This window comes from Buteo buteo, chromosome 2 (genome assembly GCF_964188355.1).
Source record: "Buteo buteo chromosome 2, bButBut1.hap1.1, whole genome shotgun sequence".
Lineage (NCBI taxonomy): Eukaryota > Metazoa > Chordata > Aves > Accipitriformes > Accipitridae > Buteo > Buteo buteo.
Window position 1 is genome coordinate 7,585,177 of NC_134172.1, and position 27,804 is coordinate 7,612,980.

The window sequence follows — 27,804 nt, forward strand, 5'->3', positions numbered from 1 at the left end:
AAATAACCACAGCTGACAGCACTGTCAAGAGTAACAATAAATTGAAAGGAGTAACTTAGCTTAAAATCTAATATACTTGTCATTAAAGTTTAAAGACTGAAAATAAATAGCAGAGACCTTGTCCCCCTTTTATGTAAGGTGGGGATGGAGAGGAAAATTTCCTTGTTGAATTGTACTACGAGAAAAGCCCATGCACTTACCATCACTGTAATCAATGGGTGCATAAGCTCCTAGGAAAAGGGAAGCTGCAAAACTACTAACCAAAGAGATTCTCTGAAAGAAAAAGTGTGAGATAGTAAGTCCCATCAGTATGCACTTCAAAGAAAGTAAATTATTAAGTAATTGGAAGCAGTAAATGTTAATAGATGCTTAATGTTAGGCACAGAAAGCACACAAAAATGCACCTAGGATTATTCAGTTCTTACTGCCTAAGTAATACACCAGATATCAATCTAAAAGTAACCCCATGATAAAAGCTGTTAATAGCTTTGCATTCTGAAACATGAAAAATACACCTAATATATTAGCATACTCTATGCTATCATGAATTAATTCACAACTTCAGTGTATCACAGAATCTCATTTCAAGGAAAAACACTTACTAATAAAAAAAAAAAAAAAAAAAAAAAACAACAAAGCCACCTGTATTGTTGATGACAGGGAAAATGCCTAGAAACCATGCGCTGGTCCACCCAGAGTGCAGGTCTGTAAGCTTTTTAGCAGCTCTGGCAAGGCTCTGCTAGCACCTTTACATGAACAACTATCTTTCTGCCAGCTGAGACCTCAGACCTCCCAGGAGCCGGTAATAATCAGCTTTGAACTGATCCACTACCTGCAGCTCTGCCTCAGGGTATGTTCCAACAGGGCATAAAATCCAGCTGTAGGGCTTCTAATACTGGCCCCAAAATGCCCCAGCCTCATGACACAATGCACTGATCCAGCACAAACTTGCTTCCACTTCAAATCTGCTATACAAACTACCAAGTTAACTGGCTACCGCCAAGCTTTCTGCATGATCAAGTATTATCTATTCCCAAGAAGCTGGCATAAAAGCTGAGAAGTTCCTTATTGTGTGCTCTGACTAATTCAGAAGAAATATGATTGTCACCCAATAACTAATCAGAATCACATCTCTACTGGTCAAGTGAGGCAGCAGTGACAGGTTTTTTATTAATGATCACAAAACCACTGTTTCACACAGCATTCAAAGACAGACTATAGCCAGAGTTCTAAAAGGTGGTTATAATGGCCAGGGAACTTAATGATGCACTTGCTCTTCATGCATCTCTCCCCAAGAATATATCATATTGTGCTTAGATAACGAAGGCCTACCTTCTGTGGTGCCCCAGTGGGCACTAGCTGCCTGAAATGGAAGGAAAAGGATGAAGTTAAACTGTGAATCAGCCAGTTTAGCAAGCTGACCTACAGACGGAAAAACATCCACCTTCCACATGTCATTGAGACTGCCAAGCTGCTAAGTGCTTCTTCAGGGTCCCCAAAAGCAACTCTGGCATAAGAGATATTTTGTGCTTGAACACAATATCTTGCATATCCTTTATTGTTAAAAGGTGCCATCAATGCAACCAGCCCTCAAAGTCTAAAATTGGTGTGTCTAGTTCTCAGTTCCATGGACCCACTTCCTCCCCATTAATGTATCTTTCTCTAAATTTAGTCTTAAGCTTATGATCAGACTGTATTAGTATTCTGTTTCATCCCATACCTTACTACTGTAAAGGTTATATAATGAAAACGTACTAAGAAAGAAAAAAATATTAAAAATTAAGCATTCTCCCACAAAATACAGTCAACTTTGCAACTCACTTCCTGTTAACTGTTTCATGCAGGGGCGAGATTTTAAAAACCACAAAAAAATTATGATCAATGCTATCAAGAACTGCAGTAATACAAAAACAGGAGCAGCCTGACTTCACAGGTCTGGATGTTTGGCATATTCTAATCACAGGACAGGAGTCCTTCTCTCATTTACATCATATTTGCATGGAGTTTTTACCTTGCTTCAAACCATGGCATTTCAGTCACAGATAGATACAGACTCAACAAACTGAAACAATAATGGAATTGCAAGCTGATTTCTGAAAATTAAAAATCAGAAGGAAACCAACTACACAATGCAATTCATTTGTAATAATAGAATCAACGTAGCTTCTCAAGGGAAGAACTACGAAAAAAGTCTAGAATCAATGGCACATCTGCACGGATGCCAGTTTGTATGGCAGAGCAATCACATTTCTGCATGCAAATGGCCAGTTCTAAGTGTGAAAATTTCAACCGTGTGCTTAATTACCCGCTTGTGTTCAAACTGCTGTAAATACAATTTGTTATCACCAAAATGAAAGTGTTTTTTAAAACTTCTTCCACAAAGGTGAGATCCAATAGAGCCTGCTATGTTAAATATAACATTCAAGATAGAACTGATGCCCCATTTTTATCTGCCTAATGACTAATAATTTAACAAAAAATAATCAAATTTTCAATTTTCATCTTAAAATCAAACACAAGAATCAAAACACCCTTTAGTAAAAAAAGACTGCAAAAACACCCCCACAAAATTAATTTTAAAATATTTTCAACTGTGTTTTCCAATAAGCATATTGAAGTTGACCCAACCTCAGTTTGCATGTAGACTTCAGGATTCTGGCTGTAAATCTTTGCTATCTGGTTTCCTGTAAAACGCTGAGAAAGAAATGCAAATGCTTAGAAACACAAACCCTAAATGGAGTCAATAATCATTAACTCTGTGTAATGAGTTCAGTACATTGCACTTTGGATATTTAATTTGCCTGATGCATGATGAAAGTCAGTGCACAGTAGGCAATCTGCGCTAAACAGGCTATAATACATAGTCTCATTATGAGAATTTTGCTCACCTTTTGAAAAAAAAGCATGTGAAAAAGCATTACTATCCATAATTTACATTTCAGAAATGACAGTTCAATGGAATGAATCACACTTATTCTCTGCACAGGAACCAGCACAATTCAAATGCTGCCTTCAAATCCTTGAAAAGGTTTAAGCTACCCAACCTATGTACCTCTCTGAGGCAGGTGAATCGGGAGCAAAGCAGGAAGTTTCATACTGAAAGAAGCAACTCCAGCACAGGATAATAGTTATAAGAATAATTATTTTTCATCCATGCATTATATCAAATAACAAAAAGCTTCTGACACTGAAACCTTAACCTTTAGCAAGTTAAAAATAAACTGTTAGTGGTATGCAAAGTCTGATTTCAACACTGGCCATAAATCTGGCATGATAATTCAAAAACAGAATCAGCAATTTGGGAGGTTAGAGCCTTATTCTGTTGAACCAACAGCAAGTGTAGCCAGGTGCTGAGATGCCTGGAGGGCAGCCCTGCTCCCACTCCATAACTCATTGTCACAGTTAAAAGAGAGGGAAGCATTAGGAAGGTGAGACAAGTGACAGAGTACTCTCCGATAGCATCCTAAACTTCTGAAACGCTTCTCTTAGGTCAACAGCTGCTTGTTAGCCTTCAGGGAACATTAAAAGGCCAATCTTTTAACTGCAGAAGTAACCTAGAGCAGGGATCCACAAACAGAGGGGTCATAACCCCAAGTAAACCTGTAACACAAACTGGATTGCCATCCCAATGGAAATGTGGCTGCACAGGAGCTCCCAGGGGAGAACAAGGCCCTGAGACTAAAAGCATGGCGACCAAACACTGTATTCCAGAACCACTGGCCAAATGCAACAGCTCACCCCAGCTGCCTCCTGCAGCAAAATTTCCAGTGTTTGCCTAATTTCACTTTAAAATTTCCACATCTTCCTTTGTGAGACTACTGCAAAGCACAGTATCATTAGAGTTTCTTCAAAAACTCTCCCTTTCATAGTTAATGGCTGGTCATTAATCTGCTGCGGTACCACTGTAATGGCAAATTGTTTCTATCACAAGACTCTGCTGAGGACTTTCTTCCCATCCATTCCTTACCTCATAGGCTCGAGAACCAGTAATACTCGCTAGGTGCTGTGCTCCCCCCACAGCTTTCTCCAGAGCGCTGCACTGGGAAGCTGTGCTAGAATCCATCCAGATGGGGCTGTTACTGACAGAAAAACAAGCCTGCAACAAACAACATCCTTTATTAGTAAGTCTGATCTCTAAGAAGTCCCTGCTAGAATAATAGCAATACAGCAGACGTACGTATCAGCTCACAGTTTAGTTCTCTGATGGGCCTTCTGGTCTCCTCTCAATAATTACAGGAAAGCAGATATTGGGCAGCATGTTGGTCAGTGGTGAAAAGTTTAACCCAAACTTCACACCAGAGGGAAGCAACATGCTTTTTTCTGCTGTTACTTGACATAACCTGCAGCACCATGTCTCAGTACACTCCTTTGGTAGCCAAAGCCCTGGGCCCTTTTATGCAAGTTTAGCCCAGCTTTTTAGAACTCCTCCCTAAACAATCAGATTATCTTTCCACAGCTCTACTAACAGATTTCTCTTTAAAGGTTGGCATAACCATTTGGAAATGCAACTGAGGCTTAGTGCATCACCAGAGAGCATTTTAATTCCATTTCCATGAGTTTTGCACAGACAAGCTATTTCCAAAATTAATCATTTAACAGATCAGTTACACAAATGTCTCCTTTTCAACATACAACTGTCCTTTCTGATCTTGAAGTAAGGAAGGTAAGGGTATTCAAGAGAAAAGTTGATTCCTTCCTACTTTTCTTTTTAAATAAAAGTTTGTCAAGTCTATGTTCAAAACTTACCAATCACACACACATGCCAAAAAAAAGTTGTAAAATACTTACAGGTTGTTTACAAAAATATTAAACTTCCTAAATGAGCAAACAGGCTGTGACTCTGACACAGAAAGGTTCTGGGACACCCACTGGCACCTGTAAGCTTTTAAAGCAGTATATACTGTCACTCAGAAGAAAAGGAAATGTCAAAAGCCCTGGAGCTGAAGGAATAACCAGTACATTTCCCTTTATGCTGCAGGGGCATGCAACTCAGTCAAACAAGAGAAAAGGTTTGCAAGGAGAAAAGCAATGTGTAAAGAGCAGACAAAGCACAGTGTACCTCTCCCTTCAGAGCTCTTTTATGCACCTTACCTTTAGTGACTGATGTAGAGGCAGTTTGGATGATGCATTCTTTAAAATTTCGATGCTTCCTTTTTTCCAGTACACACTCCCATGTTGCTGTAGAAAGTACAGAAACAGAAGTTGGAGATGACCTCCTCAAGCCGCAAAGTTCATATCCTGATCTCAACTTCAAAGTCTAAGGGACAGAGAACTCTCTCTAAACCAGGACCAAAAAATGCACCTTTTCAAATCAAGTGCCTCATTAAAAGACTCTTTAAGGTTAAGCAAAGCATATACTAAACCAGAAAACGTAGGAGTCAAGAGACAGTGACAATTCTGAACTATAGCAACTTCTAGTGGGAACTATTATTACACTGCTAATGGCATTAGATATTTATTTGAGGGCTCTTTGAGCTGTAGCCATGGTTCCACAGTCAAGACTGTTAGTTCTGTGCTATTTCAGTTACATGCCTGCCCCAGTCACCACTAACAGACTGCATAATATTGAGATTATTTGAGCTCCATCTCTCAGGTGGCTTCCTCAAGCCAGGCATCTCTGGTTATGCACCTGCAGGACGCCCTAGACAAACTGCAAAGCACCACCCAGCGAACCCACTAACAGTTCTTGATGACACCAAGTGCACACAGAACCCCCTGGGCACAGAGTACGTGACCACAGCAACATCCAGATTGTATTTCACATCTCTCTGCCATTTCTGCAGACAATCAAGACCAAGTTTGTCCCTTCTTTGGGACAAACACTGGCACATCAGTGCACCTCCGCAGTGATCTGCAGCATAAAGACAAGGTTCTTCAAAGAGAAAAAAGAGAGAGACAATGTGGGTTGGAAGGGGGCAAATAAATGAAAGCTGTTCTACCTGAAAGAATCTGAATATAGTACCAAGCTGATACCCCCAACTTGTTGGAGGATGGGTAAAATAAATGGAATATGAGCAATCTGAAAGCGCACTTCCTTTTTTCACTTGAGTAAGCTGGGGTTACTTGGCAATCCCTAACTTCTGTTTCACTGAAGAATTCATACCCGAGCCTTGATACTGGCTATGATTTTCAGACACTTTGCGCAGACTTTCAACTGAAATCAATGAAACATGGAGATCAAAGCAAGAGTTTTGATTAATTAGTCCCAGATATATCAAGATGAATAACCTAAACCTCATGTGTCAGAATTAGCTATCGCTTTGGTGCTGTCCTCACCCTGAATATCATCTGTTAAATTTATAAAAGACTTCCTTGTTTCACCAGCATACTAGGAGACTGGCTAACTGACTAAATGTCAGGATGGGTTTTATAAATCTCAGAAAAAAGGCATTATGCACTACAGGCTAAATCATGGCAGCATCTTTGTCATTTCTGCATCAAAGACTATCATCATTTGGTTTTTGTTGTTCCTAGGCAGATCTCTATCCTAGCCAACAACAACTGTGCTCAACAGGATGTTACCATGCCTTTAGCAAACAGCGCTCCTCACTATTTTTTCTACCCCATTTCCACAAGCACCTGGATATGCTGAAACTCAAAATGACCCCAGTCATTTCAGAATCTGTATGTACAAAGAATTTAAACAACAGGAAACCAACTAGTTATGCACTATACTGATCTAAACAACTGCACTATAAATCTCACCCTCCACTCCCACTACCTTTTAGTGATTGCTTTGTGTGCTTCAGGTTTTAAGTTCCCCTGAGGAATATGTCTTTTAATGGATGCTTATACAGAAGCTTTGGTCTTACTTGATGTCATTATGGTCTTGGGCAATACAATTATTTAAATGAAATTTATCGCTATACATTATACTCTGTTGAAAAAATACAGTAAGACTGGTTTTTTTTCTTTATAAACTAACCTGGCCAGCACCAGACAAAGCTCTGACTTGAGAGAATTTAAAGCCCGAAGACTTCATCTTTTCCAAAATCATATCCAGAGCCTGTAAGAACAGAATCAAGAATGACTGTAACAAGCTATCAAATTATGCATACTCACAATCTCTGGAATTAAACAGTAAATTCATGTCATCACTGATAAGAATCCATTGGCAGATAATGAAAAATTAGCTAATGACTATGGACTTCTCAAGAAGATGCATAAATTAATTTAATAAGTAAGAGTCCATAAAAGAAAAGTTGAATCACACAGGGAAAAAAAAAAATCTTTAAATAAGCTGAATGACAAAGATCCATTATTTGAAACCTAAATAAGAGGCAAGAGTTAAAGAATTCCAATTCAATAAAAAGCCACTTTTAAGAGTGCCAGACACAAAGCAGGATTGTCTTTTTCTGTTCTTACTTTTGGAAATCTATGAAACCTTAATGCGGTGGACCCTGCACCCAATCCCACAAGATGTTAGGTATCAATACCACTGCCCCCAGCGTCACCTGAAAACTGAAAGTCCCTTTAATATAAGGCTAATTCAAGTGAATTTTAGCACTTTAAGCACCTAGGTTAATTTTGTTCTAGCCACATGTTCCTGAAGTTTAAAACCAAAAATTAATCTATCTTTACATTGTTTCATTCAGATCAGCATTTCCCAGGCTATCTTGACAAATGGACCACTGCAAGACTTCAGAATTTCCCAAGAAACATCAGTTACCTGTATCACCTTATTATTAATTTAATAGTTACAACTGTTCCTGTTCATTATGGTTCAAAAGCCCAACTGCAAAGAAATTTACCAAACCTTTGTCAACTACCATGGATTACCAGCTGGGGGTTCTGTGACCTTTCAAATATCAAACTATTCAAAACACAGTAATAAGATAAATTTACATAGTACCATATGAGAGCAAGTGTTGCAGAACCTGCACAGAAGCAAGGAAGGCCTTCTTTTAAAATAGAAAAGAATGTTGTATTCCAAAATAAACACCAGTCAAAGTGACTGGGAATCAATGACTAAATTGTTCTTTAACCACTTACCAGTTGAGACATCAATTGGTTACCAAAGCTAACCTGGATGCTACAAAAACAAAGACTTGAGCTAGGCAAAGCAACAGCTGCCTCTTTTGTGTATGAAACAAAAAGATTTGGAAAAAAAAGAACAGTCTTTTTTTCCAAATGAGGGAAAGTCAGGAAAGGATTTATCACACATACAATGCTATAATAGCAGAGACTGCAAAAACAAACAAACAAACCCTCAAAATGTTAGCAACTTCCACTATGTTTGTTGATAACATTAATATTTGCATACCAAAGACACAGAATTATACTTCAAAGAAACAGAATACAAGCAAAAGTCCTATGCTGATTTGAATGATGAGTTTCACTATTGCCTGGAATACATTTTCATTTCAGTAACAGAAAGGAAAAAGTAGAACTATACAAAGCTTGTTCATACCTTGACCCACATTAGCACAGGAGAAGTGACTGTCAGTCTGTCACTGTGAATATAGACTCCACCTTGAGTCCTACAGAAAAACGGTATTTTCTCTTGGTAAATTCAGCAATTTTTTCCCTGCCAAGCAAAGTTCTTCAAGTTTATTAATAAACAAAGAGAGTTTGCAATGCTTTTACATTATGAGCAAGGATACTATCAGTGTTTGAAACCTGGAAAAGTAAAAGCCAGCTCCTAGGAGGTGACATTAACTGATGTTTGACCCAATTGTAAAGTAAATAATTTGCAAGGAAAGGCTCCGATCATGAAGTAAGATCTGTGATAGACTCCAATGCTGATACTGCTCATTGACTCCATGTAATTCATAGTTATTTCTAAGTCTAACTGTCACCATTAGTGGCTTGGACCTAGAAGATGAAATTCAATTTTTGCTGTTAAACCATCAAGTAAATAAATGTACTTCGTTAAAACTTATGACCACGGAGGATGACATTTGTAAATTCTAGTCTGCTAACTGAAGTAAACAAACACTGCCATCCTACATCTTATTGTGAGATTTGGAACCACTGAATTTGTCTTCAAATGCCTCTTAGAAGTTCCCCTCATGCAATTTACTTGCTGTTATCACAGCATTCTACCCTGACACAAAGGCAGTGCTTACTTCTGTGTCCCAAAAAGAAACAGTCATGTCCACAAGTCACAAAGTCCCAAAAGAGAAAAAAGAAATTGTTTATTTATACATAATACTTTGGGGTAGATTTTTTAAATCTCTTTCCTGTCGGGAGTTCTTGCCATATTTATATACCAAGGAAGGGAAGAGTACATACTACCCTTGCCAAGCATGAAACATGAACATGGCATGAACTTTTTCCATGCCTCCACACATATCAATGAGACCAATTAAGGCAACAGCCCCCCCACCCCGATCTCCAAAGTTCTAAATTATATTATCCAAGTAAAATATAAAAAGCCATACTTAAATTCCGGAAGGTCTTTATCAAAATGAACATTATCCTCATAAACGACACTCAGCTGTTCATCAATAGCAATGACTTTCAGCTAGAAGATAAAAAACGGGATGTTAACACAAACTAACAATAATTAAATAGCACTGAGAACTCATTTGTAACAATTCAATTCCCACAGACAAAATGTGAAAGAAGATCACCCCAATCCATATAATTCGCTGAAAGTATAGGTACAATTTTACATTAAACAGGTTATTATGTGTATTTCCAGCATGCCATCTATCCAGCAACATGTATATTTGTTTGCTTACATTCCTCCCGCCCTCATTTTCTTTCTCCTTAATTGCACAAGATCAAGATGCAGGCATATGCTAAAGAACAGCAAACAAATTACCAGGTTTGTAGCTTGCATCACGGTAACGGATTTTTCCAATTTCTCCAAAGAATACAGTATCTTAAAGGTGCCATATGGGCTTCCCCCCCTCCTTTTTTTTGCCCCATCTTTTCAAGGAACATTAGAATACCTTGAGGACCTTCCCCGCTCCCCAAATGGTGAGTAAATCAGACTCTACCAGTCTGGCAAAGCTCAGAGGGCATTACACAAGTGTATTCTGAGCTTCTGCAATATATGGAAAGCAAGATCCCTAATAGGTAACTCCATAAAGCTGAGCTTTCTTGTAAGCATAAACTAGAAGAGCACCACAACCTTTTCTCCTCTATCTTCTCTCAAATTCACCTAGTAGAGAAGAAAAACATTACAGCCTAGAAGAAAAGTGAGAAGGTAGCTCACACTCTACACATATTTCAACAAGGGAGAGAGTGCAAACTGCTGCTGAAGGAACAGACAAAAAAAACCTACAAAGACTAAGTCATCTCAAAGAGTTGTATTCAAATAACAAGGCCAACCCCATTTTAGCTATACTAATGTAGGGCCATTATTTATGCACTGGCACAACGCATTACCAATCTGATGCCCTGCACTAGTTTAAAAATGGCTCTGACTCACTGCAGCTTAATTGGCTTTCTGCTTGCAGCATGCCCCCTTAAAAAACACTTGATCAACCTAACCTGGATGTGTCTTTTCAAGCTCCCAAACTTCAGCACAGCCATAATGAAGTCATTTATGCTCCTACGCCTATTTTAAACATATTCAGGCCTATGCACAACTTGGGCAGAGTTTCTATTCACGGTGTAGTAACACCCGATTGCGCCAACAACTCAAAATTTCAAGCGACCCGAGCATCCAGGTTCACGATCCTACTAATCTTGATTCACACGATGACACTGGAAAAGCTGGGTTCAGGTGCAAATCCCAGCTCCCAGCCTGCCTGATGCGGCAGGCAGAGGGGTCTCCTCGCAGTCTGCACGTGGAGAAGGGCCACAGCGCTCCTTTCCAGGATTAAACGTATCCCCAGCAGGATGGGGAAGTGGGACACGTTAGGACACGCAGCCTACAGCTGCAGACAAGAGAAGGGACAAACAGAAAGGGACGAAGGATGCGCTTATGCAGGCAAAGAGAAGGAGGCGTGCGAACAGCCAGGCCCACGCAGCGCCCAGCGTCCCCCAGAAGCCTTAAAACACGAGAAGGCGCCGGGAACGATTTTCCATCAGCCGTGGCAGGCTGCTGGCGTGCGTGAACCCTCGGCACCGAGCTCAGCACCGCATCCTGCAGCGCCCAGCCCGGCCCTGCTGTAAACGAGGAAACCCTGCGAACCAAAACCGTCGCTGGGTGGAGGAAAAGAGGCGATGAGAGCTGACGGAGGGGAGGGAAGGCCTCTTCCCCTTCCGTGCTGCGGGCCACCACGGCGGCAGGTCAGTGGGCCACCACGGCGGGCGGGCCAGCCGGGGCCTCGACCCTCTCCAGCTCCCCGAGGCCCGGCTGGGTGCGCCCCCCCCCCCCCCGCTACGCTCCAGACCGCCGGAGGCGGCTGCAGCGCCGGGCAGGCCCCGGGTAGGCCCCGGGTAGGCCCCGCCGGACCCCCGTCCCCGCTGCCGGGCCGCGGGAGGGGAGAGGAGGGCCCGGGTGAGGCGGCCCCGGTACCTGCTGCGTGCTGAAATCCCAGCCCAAGTAGCAGGGAGCGGCCATGGCGCGGCGGGGGCCTGCCCGGCCGCTCACCCTTGCCCCGGCGGAGCGGGGGGCGGCTTTGCTAAGGCCCGGCCTCCCCGGGCGGGGTGGGGGGGAAGCCGGCGGGCCGGCCCCGCGGAGCGGGAGAGCGGGAGTTAATGAGTGTTCAGCGCCCACGCAGCCGGGCTGAGGCCTCATCCTTCCCTCCCTCACACGGAGGGGCTGGAGCGAGGGCTGCGGAGCAGGGAAGAGCTCCGGGGAGGGGATGGTGGCTTGCTCAGCGCCGGTAATTTATGTGCTAATAAGTGGGGATCCCCCAGTCGGCAGGTGCCCGGGTCGGTGGGAAAACACCAGTGGCAAAACACCAGTGACCACCCGGTAAACGGCAGCAGAACAAAAAAAGGGGCAACTTCAAACCAGGGTCCGAAGGAATTCACGGAATTTTAATATTCCATTAATACACGCCGGTTCTCTTGTGGTACCGCACGCTGGTTTGCGCAAACGCACTTTTACAGTGTTCCATAAAAAAAATGCAGAATCGTTACTTCGGCTGAAGTTTTGTTCTGTGGTTTGCTTTTTTTCTTTTTTTAGTTGGGAGGGTTTGGTGAGGTTTTAGGTTTTTGCATTACCTGCCATAGCATGTGACAAGCAAAGTGGAATTGCTTAATCAAAAGAAGGCTCACCTAAAATAGGCTTTCATTCTGCAATCAAGGCGGTATCTCAGCAGAGCCTTAATGAAGTCAAATAGGTTTTGCATGCCCAGGATCTTAAACTGTGTTAACAGTACAAATACTTAATTTGAAATGCCCTTTAAACTACAAAATATTACTAAATTTTGTCATATAGTGAACATTTTAAATACATTTTAAATAGTCCTAGTGATTTCTCAAATCCCTGACTCCCATAGGTTTATACTTTTAAGATTTCTAGTTATTGTTGCAAAGAAAAACCTTCAAAACATTAATCCTGAAGACTCTCAACCTACACTGCAAACAAACATTCTAATATACTGACTTTTAAACCAATCTTACTCTATCATATCATCTTTGAATATTCTGTACTGAGAGTATCTGTATTAGAAATGTGATCACAAAATCTTTAAATAAGACAGAGTTTAACTTAAAGTTGTCTGAAAAATATTTACAATGTGGGAATCTCTTCAAATGCGTAGTGTTCTTGGCCTGCATTTTAGTGTCTAATCCTGCAAATTTATCTGAATAGTTTGCACTCAGGAGGCATCCCAATGAAGTAAGTGGAAGTACCAGTCCATTTAAAATAAAGGTATGTAGAATTGTCACCCAGTTTGTAGTTTGTCTTCTTTAAATCAGATGGCCACCAGGTAGTGGTGGAATTTCGCTGCCCCTGGAAGTTCATGCTGGATGGACCTGTCCTGAACAAAGGTCTCACTTAACCAAGAAGAGGCTGTGAAAGGAAACAAAGCTTTTAAAATGTTACCAAGAACTGTTTTGTTAGTGTAACTCTTACCAGACAACAAACAAAGGATCAAATAACACATAGAGGTTGCTTTTCCATTAATGCAGAACGTGGCTGGTGAGCCAGGGAGGAGAGGCTTGCTCTGCCCTTTCACTTCCTGCGCATTCCCTATAAAAAAGTAACAAATATGGAGGCCAAGGCTTGAAATGCTGCAATTTTCAAAATATAACTACTGGCAAAAATGAAGAGAAACTAAAGTCATTTCTGAAGAAAGCCATAGGAATGATAAATGACTTCAGAAAAAGACATCAGTGGATTTTTTTAATTTTAAAGGAGGTATTGGTTAGTAGAAGGGAAACAACCATTTATAAATAAATAAAGCAATCTTATGAGGATATAAGATTTAATTACATTCTTCAGCAATCAGATCAGAAGAATAGTCCCGAATAGCAAGAAATGCTTTGCTTTAAATAGCACAGAAATGTTGGGGCTGGAGTAACCACCCTTGTGTTATCAGATCTCCTTAAATTAGGAACAAGGGTGCAGACAATAGGGTAGGAAAATCCACTCAAGGACAGAATGAGAATGTTAATGTTGCTACTTCCAGTCTTCATGTTTTCCTAGAGAAAACAGGGAAGTTTGGAGAATCATTGCCTTACCCTGTCACTCTGTTGCCCATCCTTGCAAGCAAGGCAGTGTTCTCTCAAATCTACTTGTGTATGGAAAATGTGCATTGCTGCTGTTCCTTCTGCATTAAAGTTCACGCTTACAGATACTACCATAGCCTCTAAAATTCTGTCTTGAAAGCAAACAAGGTTTAGCTGTGCAGTTATCAGTGAAGTTACATTCATGTCCTAGTGATGTTTTAGCACTGACAAATCCAGAATTTCCAGAGGGGATGGACAAAATGCCGTTTATAATTGAAATGTCACCACTGCAGATTAACAGCTTGAGGCAGAGCACAGATTAATCACTCAAGACACATAAAGCAGGGTAAAGGGAAAAGTGAGTTTATTCCCCTTTTCCTATTAACTAGTTTCTGACCTGATGGAGAAGCAATACTAACATGCTCTGCTAGGCCCTTGGCTGTTTTGATAAGTTATAACTACTATGCCAATTAATGCTTTTTTTTTCTTCCCTCACTGTCGAACTTCAACTGCAAATTCATTTCAATTCATTGCAAAACACAAATTATTTTAACTGTATTCCATATTCCTACAGAGATTTTTCACTTTTTATTCTCACTTCGAGTATCAAAGTCTGCCTCTGATCTCAGTTACACCCTGATATGAACTTAGATTTAACTGCATTCTTCAGCTTTACACAAGTGAACTCCTTTGAAAACAGTGACAGCCTAAGTACCATGCTTCATTATCATCACATCATCTTAGACATGCCAACAAGCTAGAGAACAGATAGACCAGACCTTTGATATAAATTAGGATTACTATATTGACAGCAGTCCAGCTATCCTGATTTATACTGGCTACGTAATTTAATGGGATGTGGAAGTATTCACACCTTCACAGGAAGTAACAGAACTCCATCGGCAACTACAAAGCTAGCAATCCTTTTGCTGCCAGCAGTAGATTTTGGGCATCTAACTAGTTATTTTAAGTAGCAGGGCAGCCAAATATTTCTAAGCCCCAAACGGGTATTTCACATTCGTACGTCAGCATAGGTTGGCATAGCAGAAACAATGGGTCAGCTAAGAGTCGCTGCGCATACGGACATCAGCCACGCACATGCAATACAACCGAAGCAACCCATGTTAGACCTAGCGCTGTTAGGCCTGCTGGCACAATTATCCTCTTCCCAATAAGAAATCTTGTGGCTCTTTAATTAGCCTCAGAAACATTAAACATAGTAAGCTGGGTCAGATAAATGCCAACCTATTTGCCAAGTAACCCGATAGTCACGTGCAATGCTGCTAATTAGGTGGGAGATGTTTACAATGTTAAGCTCCAATAACACAACAATAACACATTAACACATCACCTTAAAAAAAAAATCTCAGCTTGAGCACTAGACCTACCTACTGGAAAGATACCTGAACAATGACAATGCTCTAAAGGTCATTCCCCTTCTACTTAGCATTGCAGGTACTCTATTATCACAAAATCTCTAGCAATGTTTAACAAAGTACTGATGATATAAAATACCACAGTACCTTAAACTAAAAGATGAAGTTGCTGTTCTTTTTATTGAGATGGCATTATAACACCAAAAATGTTTTCCTTTCCCTAAATATGCACTTACCTGTTGAAGTTACTTTTGCACATGATTTTGTAGTAACCATTGTGTTCGTCCATGCTTCCAAATGCTGTGGAGAGTCTCATTATTCACTGTGTAAGAATAAGTACTTGATGTTTGAAAGCAATGGATCGAGATGGCTGTTATCCACTGCAATTTTACTAACCGTACTGTGAACGGATGTATAAAGATCCAGCAAAAGCCCTATGCATGAGTTCCGCAAGAGGAAGCTCAGACCACAGTTATTACATGGAGACTGAAGACGTAGCTTATTTAGGTATAGTAATTATTCCACAAACTTATTGGTTGATTTAATTCTTGACATGTGCATATTCAAAATCCCAGGTACTGCATTAACCAATTAAGGCCCTTTACAGAGACCTCATGAAGAATTGGCACAGGATTCCATATAAAGGCATATACATGCACAGGAACAATGGGTACAAGAAAAGAATTTAAATGATGGCTCAACTACACAATCTCAATTATACTGTCAGTTTCATAGGTATTGGTCAATTTGAACCTTTTATTTAATCATGTACATAAAATCCTCCAATTTCACTTCTATCAAATTCAGCAGAACATGTTGACTTCAGTGGGTACTGAATCAGGCACTGTGGAATTGTATCTGGTTTTACATACTCTAGTTTTACAGATGTAATTTCATTGACTCAATTAGGCTACTAGTGATTATGAAGTGCAGTACAAATTCCTCATGAGATCTCTGCATGGAAGTGAAGTGAAGGATGTTTCTGAATAGCAAATTATTTTTAGGATACTTTCCTCCCCTGCACAGATTTCAAGTCCATATTCATTCTCACAATAGTAATAGTACTTAACCATCCTCTTTGGAGGACTATCTTAACTAGAGTCATTTGCAAGGATTATTAAAGTTAACTTATACACCCAGCAGATTTCCTTGAAGATGAATACTGAAGTGGTTTGTGTCCTAATGCTCAAAAGCAAATATCTCAGAAGCAAGATGTTGTCATCCAGATAAAACTTTTCATTAACAACAGATTAACCAGTTCTTTCATGCTGTACTTGATTCTTATCAAACTCTACTTACAGATAAGTACTTTTTATTGATTAAAACCAATCAAAGATAAACTCATTCCCACTCAAACAATGCCTGAAGTGGAAACTAATATGGACAAGCCTTGCACTTTTCAGCACCATCCTGCAAGGATCAAAAATCATTTTGCAATCAAGAATGAATCAAAATCACGTAGTTTACCGGTGGAAAAATCAAGGCGGAAAATATATATGGCTTATCCATTTTGTTTTAGACCCTGCTTGAAATTGTCCCAGAGTTCCTATATGCGTATTATGTCTGTTGGGAGAATGAATAAACACAGGCTGCTGTCACCTCCCAGAGCTGTAGCCATCATAACTCTGTGGATAGAGAACAGTTGGAGAAGTAGTTGGTATAGAAAAGATACTTAGATAGCAGTACCAGAAATGTGAACTCCGCTTATCAGTAACTGGAATTAAAGGCTTCTGTAGGATCAAGGAAGCTTCAATGAATTTCCAAAATCCTCTGAAGAGGACTACTGAAGGCCATTCAGCAACTTCTCACCCTCGTCTCATGGACAGTTTTATGAGGTCAAAATGGAGTAAAACTAACCATCTTGTTTGTCACACTTATTTAAGAAACCCAGGTTCATTTGTTTAAAATCTCTAACTGGTAAATACCTTCAGTTTCTTCTTAGACTTGCCTCTGCACATTGCCACTTCTAAAAGGCAATCTTAGAAGTTCTCAGTGGGCAAGGACAGCAGAACTACAAAATGAACCACAAGTCCTGACCCTAAATTTTAGATGCTGATTGTCTGCACAGGGGGAGAGATTCCAGTCCTAACAATGCAGACAACCAACAGAGTCAGCAGCCCTCTAACAGAGCAAATTTCAGCATTTTAGTTTACTTTCCACAGCAAGTAACACTCCAAAGGAAGATTATTTAGTTCTCAGCACCCACAGAGTCCAGACAGAAGAACAGAGGTTTTTAAACGCTGCTTATGCGAGGCACAAAACTCCACATACAGAACATGTTAGGGAATGTTTTGACTGTACAGAGCTACATGATTCTGATGACAAGGTGGAGTGCTTATGGGTGAGGATGAGAAGGAAAGCCAATAAGACAGATATTGTGCTGGGAGTCTGTTATAGACTGCCCAACCAGGTTGAAGAGACGAATTAATCATTCTACAAGCGGCTGGCAGTAGTCTCAGAATCGTGTGCCTTTGTCCTCATGGGGGACTTCAACTTTCCAGACATGTGCAAGTTTTTCCAGTCTTGAATTGAGTCTATGGTCGGTCAGATCTCCCCTTGCCACCTTTCCCTTAGTTGAGGCTTCTTTGGCAGTCACCCGGCCTTTGGCGCCTTCTGGGGCAGGATGTTTCCTTTTATCAGTCTTTAGTTCCCTCTTCAAGGGCACAGTTGCAAAGCATGCATATTTCATACAAAGTAACCAGGCTCACATAGTGAAGTTATCGAGTAATGGTCCCCCTTAAAGGACAATGCATCATGTTTAACCCTGAATTCAGCAGTATCACCATGGCTAGGCTGTAACTCAAACATATGACTACAGGTTCAGTCCCTTGGGAACCTCAGGGATCTAAGGAATAGAAATCTGGGAAGCCATTTTACAGCCTCTACTAACCAGGCAACCTTCTCAGACCAGCTAACAAAATAACATTCCTGATTTATTTTTGATATACAGATATATTGATATATATCTACATAGACACACACTACCTAATTATATATTTACGTAAAGACCCTGAGGGATAAAAGGAGAAAATAGAATCCTATCAAGGAAATGTGAAGTTGGGCTACATATGACCCAAGCTCACCAAACCTTCAGAGGGACTTGAAGGACAGCTGGGCCACCCTCCCTTTGACACACTTGAACCCTTTATGTCTGAAAGCACATGAAAGGTCAGATCAGAAGAAACATCTCAAGATCATTCTGAAAACTTGCATCGTAGGTTCCTTCATCCCGTTAGCACGGACATGCAGAGGGCACCAAAAAATAACATTGCATCATCAGAAAGTCCTGTGCTCTAACTACTTAACCAATCTCTAACTCTGGCATGCTTTAAGGTTGTGCTTTCAAATAATAGAAATATATGTGCTCTCATAAAAAATCTCATTAAAAAGTAAACAATTATTATTGATTCTACTAATACTGCCTGGAACCCAAATAATAGCAGCCACCCTGTTTCTACCTTTCTTTTTGTTATTAAATTTTCTAACAATAAAACAGTCACTTTTTAACACTTCAAGATTGCATTTAAATTAAAAAACAAAAACACTACAGAAAGCTAGAGAAAGGGGATTATCACAGCAACTTTGATTCTCCTTCTCAGGGCCAGTTAAAATCTACAGATATTTGTATTCTATCTTTGTAACCTGCATGAACAGTGTTGGACATGTCTGTAATTCTGCACATGAACAACATGAATAATCATACATACCTCTGGTCTCAGGTGCAGTAAAATCCAGTGTTACAGGCAGTGCATTCAGTCAGTTAACCATTATGAGCATTTTTAATTATCTTTAAATCAACAATTATTCCTATAAGGTCCTCGAAACAATTTTTTAATAAAAAACTAATTTACTACTCACAAATTAATTAGTATGTGATAAAATTAGTTGCATCTTTTTAAATGAGATTTTGCAACCAAGGTCAAGGGCAGTAAACATCAAGTTCTAAAAGCCACTGCTTTTGGATTATGAAGTATTCTCAAATTTTTTTGCCTCAAGGAAATGAAGAATTGCTTCCATTGTGTAATGGAAGAACAGACTTAAGGAAAATATGGCACTTCAGACTTCAGTGGATAATCAAACAGAAATCACTCATAGATGGCGTTTTGGACAGGAGTTTGTTCAATTAAAGAAAGGCAAGTTTTTACACAAACCTAATCATGGCAATAAATTTTCAGAACATATAGTACTGTTAGGAAATACGTGTGCCAGTGCTAGGAAATGGCTTGACTGCTTATATTCCTCAGCAACCTACAAGCCAAATGGAGGCCTCTAACATTTAAGACTAAGGCAAACATACAGTCATACCACTCCAATAGTGCCACCTGCTGCGTATTTTAAAAGTATACAGTGGTCTGTAAATAGAAGCAGCTCAATTTAAAGACTGAATGATTGACTGATTTAAACAGAAGTTCTAATTCTGTGTATATGTATGACAATAAGAAAATTTTTTTATTATTATTTATTAGTAATACCTAAACAGGCTAGGAGTGCAAAGAGTAATCCATGAGTAATCCATTTTCAAGTTTATCTCAGTGGCATAACAAGGATTAGTTACATCAGCTCTCTACACATCAAAACCACAATTAACTCTATGTACTTTGTGATACCATGTAGATTAGACCTGCAACTCATTTTATGAATTATATCCTGGTTGCAAATTATTCACAAAACACACACATGGACATATGTGTGTATGTCTGTGTGTATATATATACACAACAGATCCACACGCATGCCTTGATAGCAAAGTATACACACACAAAGACATATACACACAAACATATATATATACACACACCTCTTGAGACTGAATCAAGATGCCCTGTTCACAAGCTTTCCTTGAAAAGGAAACAAACTGCAATATATATGGGATTGGCTCAGCAAAACAAAAGCTAATCCTGTTCCTGGTTCCACCACTCTGCTGTACCACCTGGACTCATTCACTTCATTTCACTGGGCATCTGGTTTCTTTTCCCAGTTTCTGGTTTTGCTGCTTAGCCATGCGACTGTTTGGGAAGAGACTGCCTTGTATAACCCATTTGCGTAACTAAGTGTGATGGCTCTTCCATGATCCTGAGGGAATGGTACAGTACAAATAATTAATAATAACTTCTGATCAGATACAAACTCATTATACTTTAAATGCTCTTGTAATGAGAAGTTAAGTGTACATCTTTTAAGACAGAGCCTACATTTCATGTTCAAGGGTGCTATCCTGGTAATTCTTTTTGCAACACATAGTCAAGTTGCACAAGCCACTTTCACAGGAGGTCAGTGAGTCAAATAGTGTGACTGGAATTTTAAAAAGGTTGGGTAACTTTTATGACCATTAATAATGTTTGTATTGAATGCCAGCTCAAACTGTAATGAGGTTAATTAAATCTCCTGCCCCAATGTATAAACCAACTGCCTGAAGGTCCAAAGGAGGACTCCATGTGCCAACAACTCAGAACACTGAACAAACAAGGCAACTGAGGTACTCCTTTGTACAGAGCACTAGGTGCTTGTCACTACTGAATGCAGAATATCAGAGTAGATCTACCAAAGCCACGATATATCAGAAGACCTCTAACATGACACATGCTTTTTCCAGGATCAAGAGAGAATCTAACTCGAAGAGTATCTACAGGGTCTGACAAGTTTACTGTTCTTTCTCTGGCTAAAGCAGAAAAAGACTGCAGTTGAGGTAGGCGACACGATTTGCAAGACACAAGCATATTGGGAAGGCAAAAGCAATTATTAATGAAGTGAATTACAGCAGACTTAGACATGTGAGCCTGCTGAGCCTTACCAGAACTCTATGTACTGCATAACTAGAGTCTTGTCACCTGCGTACGCACAACTTCCAAAGGGATTCCCAAGATCTGCAGGATTTGAGCCTGATTCAGTAAATCATTTATAATGCAAATCATCGCATAATTTCTGCCAGTAACTGGAAAAATAGAGCACACCGGCATTCCTTCCACACACTGCCCTTTCACAATGTTTTTTATGCAATGTTTTTCACTGCAAGGAACCTAGCTGATGCACAATTATATTAAAACTATTGTTTAACTGCATTATTTTTTCATGTACCACTCTTTTGGGCCCTTGCAACAGTATCAGATGGACCTATTTCAGGGACAGAAATTTGCAGTTAATAGTCCAGACATAGTCTCATACTTATTTGATATGATCAAAAGCCATGTATTTTTAAAATTTTTGCCTCATTATTAGATAATACTATTAAATGTACAGTAAGCTTTAAAATGTGGCTTACTGTGCATTTGAAGAGTTTGTTCATCTCTCAGTAATGAAATGATTACTTCTATAGTTTATTTCATTTTATAGAAAGGCAGAAAACCTGAATGAGTCAGAGTAAGGCATTCCTATCTCCAGCCTCCGAATTCAAGTGTCACTGGCACATACTGTTTTGACTCTGCACCCAGGCCTGAATACTTTTAACACGTTCTTAAAAGGGAGCAATAAGCACAAAATTATTATTAAGGTATAAACAAATCCTCCCCTCCCACCCCACAGCCCCAAGAAGTGGCAGCAACAATGAAACTGAATGAAAGTTAAGGAAAGGAGTGTGGAGGAGAAAGACACAAAATACATGGAAAGAAACCTGAAGAAAGATTTCCCTGGTGGAACTACTGTCTTGGGGAGGTCACCATGACAGCATCCCTTTAAGAATTAACATTACTACATAAACCAGTATTACCCAGCCCTTTGTGCACCTGACTGTGTTCAATCAGGTTTTGTATTTCACTGTTTTTTTTGGCAAAGCTTCATATGCTCACAACCTTAAGTCAACATTAAATCCAACTATCCAGTTATAATCATGAACTATGTATGCAGTAGCTCCAGACACACCGCATGAAAACAAGTTGACTGAAACCCACAACTTCAGACTAGACCATGCAACTTCTGAAAGAAGTCACCATACTTGGAAGAAAGTTACTTCTTCATTTAGGAAGATTTCAGATGCTTTATACTTGATTTGCTTTTTTGCCACACAATGAAGGAAATGTCTTGCTTCTGCATGACTTTTTCTTCCTTGTTGGAACAGATGGTGAAGGCTTACAAATACATGATTGGTATTTTTTCAGTGACTCATACCTCAGAGCAACAGGCTTCAGATCGTGATAAGCAGCCAACCAAGATGGATGTAAGCTTACTCGAGGAGCAGTATGACCATATAAAACAGAAGCAAAAACTGCAATCGCACATTATTGTATTTAAAACAGGTATGCTTATATTTATAGGAAAAAATGCAAATGTAGATGTACAGACTATTTCTTTAAATCTTGAATAACTCCTAGCTTTGTTCTTTTTATGCTCAGCTTCAAGAGAAGTATAAAGTTAATTACTTTTCTGTCATTTTGGGGCTTTATTCATTTCACTGAATGGTGGTCTTATGTTTATATCAACTAGCTTCACGGCAGTGAAACACTACCATGAGTTTGAAACAGATGAACATATTTGAGATAGGGTTTTACAGGTTTTATGTGCGTAAAGTAAAATTCTAAACATAAATGGTAACTCTTCCAGGAGCCACATACTTCATGTCTGTCATCCGTGTATTTGTGCAATGTATTCTGTAACATTTCTGCTCTCTTGAATGCTTCCATCAGAACAAGCAACTCTGGGTCTTCTGTCTCTTTTCCCCTTCTTTATCTGTGTAAAGAAATGTGTCCTACAAGACTACAGGAAACAATAACAAATATCAAGTGACTAGCACAAGTTGTTGGGTTTTTTTAATTAACTTATACTAAGACTCATAGTGGATAACTAAGATACAAGCTTTGAACAAAAGGTCCTGTTTTGAAAATATTTTCACTGCATATTGCTTGAAAAGTACATAAATAGAAAAACAAGTAGCAATATGTATCACTCATCTACCTATGTCAGACAGATTTTATGTAAGAAACTTTCAACTATTTTAAAGTTTTTAGTTAGGCTACTGCTTACAATATTACACTGATAACATTTTCATTTACTTTCCAAGTAAAAGTGATATTGAGAATACTAAGTCAATTAATGAAGTTTTCTTCTGAATTTATTTGCAATATGAAAAATATGCTTTGTTCACCTCTCATATTAGTATTGAGCTCAACAAATGCAGAACTTAGGTTATTTCATTCTTTACATTTTCCTCTACATTTTTCAGCAATTCTAGATTTTAGCCGTGCCAGACTATATCACCAAAACAATTGAAAAAACACATAACTATGAACTACACAACAGATTCACTTCGTCAATATTCTTTCATCCAAATGTCTAGAAATTCTTATGTTAAAAGAATTTCAATCTCTGTGAGGAAGAAAAATATATATATATATAAATAAAAGCTTATTTTATCAGGTATGAAAAGGCAAATAAATAACTTGAAGACAAAACAGCCCATCTCATCAGCTGTAGCAAAAATGTAAGTTAGTTAAAGAAAGGAAGCAGGAGTCTGTATTCAGATTAAATTCAAATGAAGCTTCAGATATAATGAATGTAATCAGAGCAGATTTTTTGCAAAGACACTATTTGAAGATTAAAGAAAAGACATAAGAAAGTAGGACTGCACAGTTTCTGGGAAGTTTAAGATTTAGTAGGACTGGAAGTTCACATACAAATATTTTCATACACATACATATAACCCAAAACATTCACAAAACCACACAACCTACTGCACTGAACTACTGTCTTTAAACAACCTGTGTGGAAAGGATCTATGTTACTGTTAGAAGCAGTTGAAGTTTGGGTTTTTTTTGTTATGCTGAGTTCTCAATGTGCAGAAAGTTGATCTTATACATTCCTATGGTTTGGAAGCTGGGAAAACCTATTACATAGCTCAGCACTTTGAACCTGTTACATGCATCAGTTTCCAAGAATATGTCAAGCAGAAATGAACACAGCCATATTGGGATAGCCTACTGCCCTACACTCCTTAAGTTACAAGCTTAAACTATCCAGAAATTCCAGCTAGTACCAAAAGGCAGTCCATGTAGGTATCAGTATTTTGTACTGACAGCAAACTGTTTCCCTACCTAGAGGGTAAGATTATGGCAAGGCTGGGATGGGGACCACAATGACAGCACCACCACAACCCTGCACATACACACAAACCTCAAAGGCCAGACACAAAACCTCATGAGTTTTAAACCTCATGGAAGGAAGGCACCTTCAGTCCTCATGGTCTTAAAAATCCCTGCTAAAGGTCTTTGTTCCATCTAGCAAACCCCTAAATTTTTCCTGTCTGACAGACCAGCTGTCCTTCTGTGATACCACAGGGATTTTGAGCATTTGAGGTTTATTGCACCACAATTGGAATGGTAACTCCAAGTTTCCTTGAGGACTTTTAGCTTTGTATGTCTCTACCTGTTTGCCAGTGTCATGAAATTGTGCACTTTTAAACAGAACTTCAGATACTCTAACTTCTCTAGGTTTTTGACTGGTGGGTTAATAACTGAGAAGTCACCTGAAAACAACTGTCTTCTGTTCCTTCTGCAATACACAGAGCCAATACACACAGTTCACACTTCTGCCTCTTCCTGATTATTTGAGAACAAAGAGTATGACAAGATTCCAAAGTCACCAGCTAGGGGATAATACAGCAGTGTATTCATTATTTATTGGCTAAGAAACTGAAAAACTGTATTTACTTTAGGAATTAAATGGGAGCATTCAGCGCATGCAGTCACAACAGTTTCTGCTCTGACTGCAGAAATCTCTTCCAAGTATTTCCCAACCTAACTTGAAATAAGATTAACTTTTGTCACTCCAGAACCTTAAAAGTATCTATCTATGATGACAGCATATGAAAAAGGCCAGATGGTAAAAAACCCTGCAATGAGGCTATAATGCACAATTTATTAAAAAAAAAAAAAAAGGAAAAAGAAAGAAAGACCAAAGATTTGTCTAATTAAAGCTTTCTTTAGAAGTTGAGAGTGCTGAATGTGTGTTAATTCAACACACAGTGGTTCAGGACTCTCACATTTCTACCCAAGGTCATTGCTCAATTTTGTGTGCCACACCTGTAGCCAAGGAATCAAATCAAACCTGAACTCAAAACCAGTCCAGACTATTAAAATTTGACTAGATGCATTACTTTGAACTCTTTGATCAACTCAAGCCAGATGGTAATTGTTCTGATGACCAGTTCATAAGGTTCAAGGTAAAACCTGATGTTGCCTATTAATGCCAGTTCAGCCAAGAGTGCAATTACATCCACAAGAACATGCAAAGCTGCATCACCTCAGTCTCTCTCTTCTCTCTTGCTTTTTCTCTCACACATGGAGAACAAGCTCTAATTTTTGTAGCTTGGTGCTATACCATGCTGTTCTGCAAAACACATGGGTCTATTTTGCAAGTGGACTTTTTGTAGCCACCCAAGCTCAGCTTTATTTCCTGGATAACGTCCAGTCATAACTTTGATTCTCACTGTTACATATAGAGAACTGTGTGTTCTTACCTCTATGAATGGTTTCACCCTAGGAAATTCTGTTAGCATACTTCACTGTATAGACATGCACAAACACATCTATATCTCCAAGCTCTACATGTGCTTTAGTCTCCTTTCTCCTGGTAACACTGCAGGAGAGTGGAAGCTGTGGGCTGACACAGTTCTCACTCCCACAGCTATGCTGCAAAGCAGCTCTTACCAGATCAACCCTACATGGCCAACCCAGGGAGCAGAAAAAATTCTGTGATATTATGCTGGTGGTGTTCCTTCAGCAGTGGGAGCCAAAGACAGTCGTGAAAGCCCCTCCTTAGCCAAAGCCCTGTTGTACAGGTTCGTTTACTGCCAGTAAATCAGGTGGGTCTGATCTCTTCAAATATTTCCTTGTAAAGATGGTATGAAAGACAGTTACAAAGCGGGGGTTGTTCTGTTGTTTTATTTAAAGGCAGCATCCTATTCCAAACAGCTTCACTTCAAATTCAGGGTTACAATTCTTTTTAAATGGCTATTCAGATATTCTGTTTCAGAATATAATCAGCACTCTTCTATGTCTACTTTTTTCACTTTAATATGCTTCATAACTCATACTGCAGACACAGTTCCTATAACTCAACCCTGTAAATAAGGTCAGCATTCTGCACAACTCCTACTTTAAACTATATTTATACTACCTGAAGTGTATTTCATTAGTATTTGCAATGTCAACAGCAGTTTATCTTTAGTGTAGTGGTTCAGTGTCTATTCATTTTCAAGGCACAGAAAGCCAGTCATGTTCATTAATTTGATGGCTGCTACATGCAATTAAAGTAGCATTAGCGTTTCTATCCCTAATATCTTATACATTTCTAACAGTAACTTTCATACTGCTTTAGAAATTTAAGCTATAGGGATAGCAGAAAAAAAGAAGAGACCAGATTCTCTCCCACTGTTACAGCTACTCTATACCATTCATGGATCAAGCAGATTTTTCCTCAAAGCAATCATTCAGGCAACACTAGTGTGATAAGCTGTTTACTTTACACCATTTATACTGACTACAATAGTAAAATTGCAGTAAAATATTAAAATACAAGCCTATATGTCAACGCTCTCTCGTTAAGAAAAAGAAAAAAGAAATTTACAACTTCTTTCATCTGGAAGTGGTCACAGTATTTTTAAGTTGTGAATACAACTTCAAACAATATCAAACAGAACATTTTTGTCTTTCAAATCACAACACCTACCAACACACAGAGCAAGTCCCTGCTCACCTTAAGAATTTTTGCTTACAAGCAATTAATTACTGAAAGTCAATTCTCAATCTGTGTTGTTAATGAGTCTTAGAGTACCGGTTAGATCAATATTGACTTGATAAATCTCCATTTTCATTTGACTAACCCTGGGGGTACCGTTTCTGTCCTCAGAACTGCAAAACCGAGCATGAAATATTTCTACTCCGTAACGTGGCATCAGAAGAACTTGCACTACTCTCATCCATGACAGAAAGAGTGCAGACAAACTCATCTGTTAAAACCTTTCAGTTTACACCCTTAATTTTTGCCACCATAGTAACGTGCATGTATGCATTTCTCTTGTAGGTGAACATGAATCTGTTCTCCCAGCATCAATGGTCAATGCTGTTTTAATTAATAAACATGTTAGATCAAAGTCATTTACAGAACATGTTCCTGTCAGAAAGATCAGACTGGAGATGACCAGCAGTGGCAACGTACAAGACGGCTCACCATGGCGTACGCACTTGGGAATTCACCGCCTGGTGCAAGCCCCTTGTCAAGGAGTTAGCTGGGATCTTTCCCACTGCAAGAACAGACCATGCAGTTTTGACAATCAGAGGCTGATTTCAAAGGGAAACGGCACGCTGCAACACAAGGAATTAGAAGGAGCAAGTGAACTATCCGTGCTCGGTCAACTGGGAAGTTCAAACACGTTGAACAGTTTCAGCGAAGAGAATGACAGCAACATTTCGAGCACCTGCCAAAAGCCTCCTCCAAAATCAGCCACGTCAGCAGTTTGGACACATCAACATATTTCTTCTACAAAATGCATGCCGGCCTGCAACAAACTAAACTTTTACCCTTTCCCCAATAAAAAAGGACCAAGAATTTCTGAAGCAGCAAGGAGGCTTGGATTATACGTCTCACAATGAAGACATTCAATAATACATAAAACTTAGGCAAAAACTTGACTAAAACTTTAAATAGCAAAATAGTCTTCCTAGTTACACTGATCGACCTGCTGAAGATCTACTACTCTTATTAGCCAAGGAATATCCTTACTATATAATCTGTTGTTTTAGAGTACAGTGTAAAATTAGATGTTCTTATGAAGATGCTGGGCTGCAATGACAGATACTCACTTCTGTTATTTGAGATATAAGAGCAATTTTATCTTTTTTTCCTGTTTTCAGGTTACTGATTTTAGAAACCAAGGTTTTATGACAGCAATTATTTGAAATATCTTGAAGAGCTATAGCAA

The 27,804-nt window shown here is 39.3% G+C and overlaps 2 protein-coding genes across 6 annotated transcripts in view; one reads left to right on the top strand and one right to left on the bottom strand.

Moving 5' to 3' along the window:
* The window catches only part of XYLB (xylulokinase), an 85,395-nt gene extending 73,742 nt beyond the window's left edge, over positions 1-11,653 (bottom strand). The window contains exons 1-9 of one of the 4 annotated variants that reach the window (XM_075044937.1): positions 11,417-11,601; positions 9,384-9,466; positions 8,411-8,480; positions 6,926-7,006; positions 5,092-5,178; positions 3,968-4,096; positions 2,629-2,694; positions 1,333-1,359; positions 201-273 (exon numbers count right to left, since the gene is read on the bottom strand). In XM_075044937.1, the coding sequence (XP_074901038.1) occupies positions 201-273; positions 1,333-1,359; positions 2,629-2,694; positions 3,968-4,096; positions 5,092-5,178; positions 6,926-7,006; positions 8,411-8,480; positions 9,384-9,466; positions 11,417-11,461 (661 nt within the window). In that variant the 5' untranslated portion in view covers positions 11,462-11,601. Of the gene's footprint in view, positions 1-200; positions 274-1,332; positions 1,360-2,628; positions 2,695-3,967; positions 4,097-5,091; positions 5,179-6,925; positions 7,007-8,410; positions 8,481-9,383; positions 9,467-11,416 lie in introns of all 4 variants that reach the window. The other 3 variants (XM_075044964.1, XM_075044946.1, XM_075044956.1) reach the window with 3 other exon arrangements.
* On the top strand, positions 10,593-27,804 carry C2H9orf152 (chromosome 2 C9orf152 homolog). 2 transcript variants are annotated; one of them, XR_012652766.1, is made up of 2 exons: positions 10,593-11,187; positions 26,907-27,136. XR_012652766.1 is itself a non-coding variant. In XM_075044985.1 (2 exons), the coding sequence occupies exons 1-2, from the start codon at positions 21,898-21,900 to the stop codon at positions 27,473-27,475; spliced, it is 798 nt and encodes a 265-aa protein (XP_074901086.1). In that variant the 5' UTR covers positions 21,739-21,897; the 3' UTR covers positions 27,476-27,804. The 2 variants fall into 2 exon arrangements, 1 of the variants encoding a protein (XP_074901086.1); XM_075044985.1 differs by lacking the exon at positions 10,593-11,187 and adding an exon at positions 21,739-22,126 and having other exon boundaries at positions 26,907-27,804.